Source organism: Chiroxiphia lanceolata, chromosome Z (genome assembly GCF_009829145.1).
Source record: "Chiroxiphia lanceolata isolate bChiLan1 chromosome Z, bChiLan1.pri, whole genome shotgun sequence".
Lineage (NCBI taxonomy): Eukaryota > Metazoa > Chordata > Aves > Passeriformes > Pipridae > Chiroxiphia > Chiroxiphia lanceolata.
Genome location: NC_045671.1, coordinates 18221140 through 18226939, shown reverse-complemented (window position 1 = coordinate 18226939; position 5800 = coordinate 18221140). Strand labels below are relative to the sequence as shown.

The window sequence follows — 5800 nt, the reverse complement described above, 5'->3', positions numbered from 1 at the left end:
CTCCCGTGGCTTTGAAACGCTATTTTCAGGCTAAACCAATTAGTATAATGGCTTGCCCACCACCATGGAAGAAAGCTGGGACAATCTCCTTGATGTTTCCCTGTCTCCCAGACTTGTACCTTTTTTTTTTTTTTAATCAGGTTGACTCTAAACAACAAAAACAAACTCAGATTTACTGAAGGAAAACCTTTTAAGAGGCAGCTGCTAAGAAGTTAAGCGTTCCATGCATTTGAGGAGACATTAAAAAGAAAATAGGTGTTGGGAGTGAAGGCGTACTGCATACCGATTACATTTAATCTGTGTCTCAACAGCATTAAGTCTTCATTCAGTAGCGTGTAAATGTTGATGCGATCGGCTGAGACAACTGGCATGCAGGGGTGAAGCTCTGATCTGCTTATCTAGCGCATCTCTACGTCCCGATCAGATAGAGGAAATCGCAAGCCTAGGGCTGGAGAAATGCAGTCTGGACCCGTCGTAAAGAGAAAGCGGCCGAAATCTGTCCAAACGTTTTGAAGCTATGAACTCAACTTTAAGTGTTGACTGAGAGAAGATGAAGGAAACCTGAGGGTGTGCAAACCAGGCTCTGTGAACCTCATTTCAAGTTTAAGTTAGAATCAGCAAATTTTCTTGTTAAGCAATCACTTATTCGACTTTCTGCGTTTTCTGAGTTCACAGAATTACAAAGCGGAATGAGAGAACTCCCATCGTTCAAAATACGGAGCCGCAATATAGCAGAAAACGTGTCACAGAAGTTGTGTTAGAGACTTTCCTTTGTCTTTCAGTGACAGACGGAGTTAGTAAACACCACCACTTCTTTTTTTTTTTTTTAATGATAGATTCTTCCCAGGATTGTTAGTTCGATTTACTGGATAATAACTGATTTGCTTATGATGTGTCAATTTGACACACTTTTTAATTCAAGATTGTTCCCAGTGATATTTTTCTCATTTCACTTTCAGACACAGCCTTTCACCTTCCTGTCGAAAGGAATCATAACGCTTTTTTAAACCTTTTTTTTTAACCACTTTTTTATCGTTGCTTCCTCTGTTGCTACTGTTGTAAGAGAACAGTGATTTCAACAGCGTGTTGCACTGCAATTCCCGTCTCGGGAGGGCCGGGGGGCAATGTCGCCTTTAAGCGGGGAACCATGGGGGCGAGGAGCCGCGCACTGGAGCTGAGCCCTCGACGGCAGGACGCTGGGCCGATGGCATGAATCATAACGAATCGGGCTTTCATCGCTACAGCACTCGTCAGCGGTGAGCGGGAGCCCTGTGCGTCTGTACAGCAGTCCCTGCCGAGACACCCACGGACGCTGCTGCCCGTGCTCCCGCTGTCCCTGCACCCGCGGCACCTCGGCTGGTGCTGCTCCCCGGGCAGCCCCGGCAGCGCCCTGGGGAGGCTGGGCGGGGGCGAGTGTGCCGACCCGCACGAAGTCTGCCCGGTCCCGTGTTCGCGGTTCTCGGCCGAACCCCGCCGAGCGCCAGGCACTCAGGCGGCCGCCGCCTGCCTGCAGGTGGCGATCGGCACCTCCGAAGCCACCCGCCTCGGCACTCCCGGCCCGCGGGCAGCCCGGGCGGTGCGGTGCCCTCCCGCCCCAGCCGGCACTGCCTGCTCACAGAATGCTCTCCCCTCGCCTCTCTTTCCCTCCGTCCCGGCACCAGTCCCCAGGGGCAGCTAAGAGCACCGCTGCCGGGGCGAAGCTGCGGCGAGATTTGGAGAGGGCGAGGGCACTCGTGGAGAGTTTCTCTGCGGTGTCCCCACAAAGAAGAGGGGGCAGAGGGAGTGACGGACACTTTTGCCCGCCCGACGACGGTGACCCAGCGAGACACCCCCGCAGGAGGGCGGGAGAGAGAGGGGACGGAAGGGGAGGGGAAGGAGGAGAGAATGGATGGGAGGGAGAAAGCTAGGGGAGCACGAAGAGGCAGAGCAGGGAGGAACGGCGCGGGAGAGCAGCAGAGCAAGCTCGGCGAGCGGCGGCGGGAGGGCCGCCCCCACGGCCCGGGGCTGCGCGCTGGGCAGAGGCGGCGGGGATGGGCGGGAGCGGGGCGGCTCCGCCAGCCGCCGTCCTCCGAGCCTCGGCCGCCTCCCGCCGCGCTATATAGGGAAGGGAGGGGTGGTTGAGCGGGGGGTGCCCGGCGTGGCCAAAGCGCACGGGGCGGCGATGCCTCCTGCCAGGGAAGCGCACAAGTGACCGGCGCCTCTTCCCATGCCTGTCTCCTGAAGCGACCCCCCCGCCCGGCATGGATGTGGCCAACAACACTACCTCCCCAGTGCACTCCCCCGAGGGGACAGGCAGCCTTGGCCTCGCCGAGGTGACCCTGGGCTACCAGGTACTCACCTCCCTGCTCCTGGGAACGCTCATCCTGTGCGCCGTGAGCGGTAACGCCTGCGTGATCGCGGCCATCGCCCTGGAGCGCTCCCTGCAAACCGTGGCCAATTATTTGATCGGCTCGCTGGCCGTCACCGACCTCATGGTATCCGTGCTGGTGCTGCCCATGGCGGCCCTGTATCAGGTGCTGAACAAGTGGACACTGGGGCAGGTCACCTGCGACATCTTCATCTCGCTGGACGTGCTTTGCTGCACCTCTTCCATTCTGCACCTGTGCGCCATCGCCTTGGACAGGTACTGGGCCATCACGGACCCCATCGACTATGTTAACAAGCGGACTCCCCGACGGGCGGCCGTGCTTATCAGCCTGACCTGGCTAATCGGCTTCTTGATATCCATCCCGCCCATGCTGGGCTGGAGAACGCCGGAGGATCGCTCGAACCCCGATGCCTGCACCATCAGTAAGGACCACGGGTACACTATCTACTCCACCTTCGGCGCCTTTTATATTCCGCTTCTCCTCATGCTGGTGCTCTACGGTCGCATCTTCAAGGCGGCCCGCTTTAGAATCCGCAAGACAGTGAAGAAAGCGGAGAAGAAGAAAATCGCCGACACCTGCCTCACCCTCTCGCCGGCCACCGTGCAGAAGAAAGGCAACGGGGAGCCCGACAAGGGCTGGAGGCGAACTGTAGAGCCCAAGCCTGGTGCCTGTGTTAACGGCGCTGTGCGGCAGGGCGAGGACGGGACTGCCCTGGAGATCATCGAGGTCCAGCGCTGCAACAGTTCCTCCAAGACTCACTTGCCGCTGCCCACCGAGGCGTGCGACTCCCCACCGCCCTCCTCCTTCGAGAGACGCAATGAGAAGAACACGGAGGCCAAACGGAGAATGGCTCTGTCCCGGGAGAGGAAGACTGTCAAGACCCTGGGCATCATTATGGGCACTTTCATCCTCTGCTGGCTGCCGTTTTTCATCGTGGCCCTAGTCCTGCCCTTTTGTGACAGTAAGTGCTACATGCCCGCGTGGCTGGGGGCAGTAATCAACTGGCTGGGCTACTCTAACTCCCTTCTCAACCCCATTATCTATGCCTATTTCAACAAAGACTTCCAAAGTGCTTTTAAGAAAATTATCAAGTGCAAATTTTGCCGTCAGTGAAGCCCCCCGCTACGGGACGGGGCAAGCGGGATCCTCCTACTCGCTCCACCCGCCTGCCGTGCGCCGCAGTGCCCCCTCCCAGCTCCTCTACAGCGCCGTCCGAAGGGTAGGGGACCCCGCCATGTCCCCCTTCGCGCAGCGCGCCGTAGTCCCTCGCTCCTTCGCTCGCCGGACAAGCCCCGCGAGGCAGGACGGGGCTCCGCTGGGAAGGGCGCGGGACGCTCGGCCCAGGAGGGCTCCGCGGCCGCCTTCGTCTTGCATGGCCTCCGCTGCCGGGCGCCGGCGCTCCCGCCTCTCTCCATCCCCTCCATCATTCTGGGTAGACTTAGGGTTTGCAGGTCGTTGCTCGTGGTAGCTGTAAGCCACTGTGTCTGCCCAAGTAGCATCGGTAAAAACAAACCACCCTATGCAGGAAACCTCCGTGTCGGGGATTATTCTTGGATTTACGAGGCGACGGCGGTGGACTCAAGAGTCCGACCTCGGTCTGGCAGTAGTGTGAGTATGGAGGCTGGAGGCGGAGGAAGGAGCTTTGGGAGCGTTGCTTCCCGGGCTGTGAAACCTTCAAGTGGGTGTTCTTGGGAAAACCGACCATGGTTTGTAATCTTGCAAAGTACTTACAGCAATGTCCCTGTTTGCATTACCTGTGCCTGACAGCTCTACTGCTATGCTAGGACCTTCCAGTTCATCGGGCTTCCCTTTGTTACAGCACAGGGAAATGATAGGACTTAAACCCCAACCGCACGCCTCATTATATGGAGATTTATGGGGATTATTTTTTTTAAATGCCTTCGACCAAGTGTTTCCCAGCAAGGAAAGGCTTGGAGCTGTGCGACTGTCTCTGAGTACACCTCGCTCGCAACGGCACAGCGAGTTTAAGCAGCCTGCGAAGTGACGCTTCTTTCTTTTTTTTTTTCTTTTTTTTCCCCCCTCTTCCTTAAGCCGCTTGAAAGTTTCTCCCGAGACATTGCGGTTGCTTCGGAGGCAGCCAGATGAGGCACATTTTGCTCGGGGGAAAAAAAGAAAAAAAAAAAAAGACAACAACACGACGATCCAAACTGATCAACCAAAACATTGCCATGTGCTCCGTAGCAGTAGGGGAGGGGCCGAGAGCATCTGCCGGCGGCAGTCGTAGGTGGGGAAAGCAGGCACTCTCCTCCCCCGGGACAGCCCCGGCGGGGGTAAGCACGACCCTTCCCGCAAGCTGAGAGCTCGCGGCCAGAAGCAGGCAGTGTCCCTGCAAGGAGAGCCAAGCTCGGTCTGGCCAGTTGTCGGGGCGGCTCTGCCAGCCTCTGCCCGCAGAGGGTCCCCGCTCTGCCACTGGCCCAGCTGCTTGGCCCCTCCTTCCCCGCGGGGCCCGGGGTTGGGGCAGGACTGCGTTGCCCGCCGCACAGCCCCTTTGCCCGCTCTGCCCCTGCCGCTCCCCTGCCTCCCCCGCCCCCTGCGGCCGGGACCCGAGGCCTCTTTCAGCCTTGGGAGGGGACGGCGCTCGATCGGATAATGGTAGTGGGCCGGCTGCCGCCTACCCGTGGAATGAATGCTTGACCAAATATATATATATATATATATATATATATACACACATATATATTTTTCCTGTTTATTTTTGTGTAATCTGTGTTACTTGTAAGTAAAAGGGAATGTGAAATATGTGTGTCACGTGAATGTAAGTGTCCAGTAATTTCTGAACTTCACCCTCTTACATTAAACGAAAATAGTGCTTTTAGCAACCTTGGATATGTAGCTGATTTTCTGAAAATCCTATTTGGCCTTATTTTCGCAATTAAAGTGATCTTTGATCTTATCTCTTCTTTGATCACTCGTAACCACGGTGTCCCAGATATTCCTTAAATGCCGCCGAAGTGTCAGAGGAGTAAGCCTGGAGCGATTAGGGAGCCGAAACTTCTCCTGAGCGCTCAGGTATCCGGTGACTTCGGGAACACCTGGGTAGAGCTGCCGGGCACCGCGGGGCAGGGACGCGAGCGGGGACGCGAGGGCCTGGATGCGCCGGCGGTGCGGCGGGATTGCTGCTGTGCAGCGGGGTTTGTTCTTCTCGATTCCTCCTTTCTATCATCCCGCTGACTCTGGCAAGTGCGTTTCTGCACGTTTTGCCTTTTTCCAATTAGTTTTTTTTTCCTTGTAAACCTTCCTGTAAACTCTTCGGCAACGATCCCAGCTGGGAAAGTGGGGCGCCCTCTGGTCTTGTACCATAGACCGCGGGGGGTCCCCTCGCGCCCCAGGGGTTGGCGCCTGACTTCGGGGTGGGACGGGGCAGGGCCTCCCGACTCCTCTGACAGCCTGAAGACCTCGAAGCAGAGAAC

At 57.0% G+C, this 5800-nt stretch overlaps 1 protein-coding gene across 1 annotated transcript; it reads left to right on the top strand.

Moving 5' to 3' along the window:
• Nucleotides 1–2091: 2091 nt before the first annotated feature.
• Nucleotides 2092–5206, top strand: HTR1A (5-hydroxytryptamine receptor 1A). The gene has a single exon (XM_032675728.1). It carries the CDS (start codon nucleotides 2241–2243, stop codon nucleotides 3480–3482), a length of 1242 nt encoding a protein of 413 aa, XP_032531619.1. The 5' UTR covers nucleotides 2092–2240; the 3' UTR covers nucleotides 3483–5206.
• The last annotated feature ends 594 nt before the right edge of the window (nucleotides 5207–5800 follow it).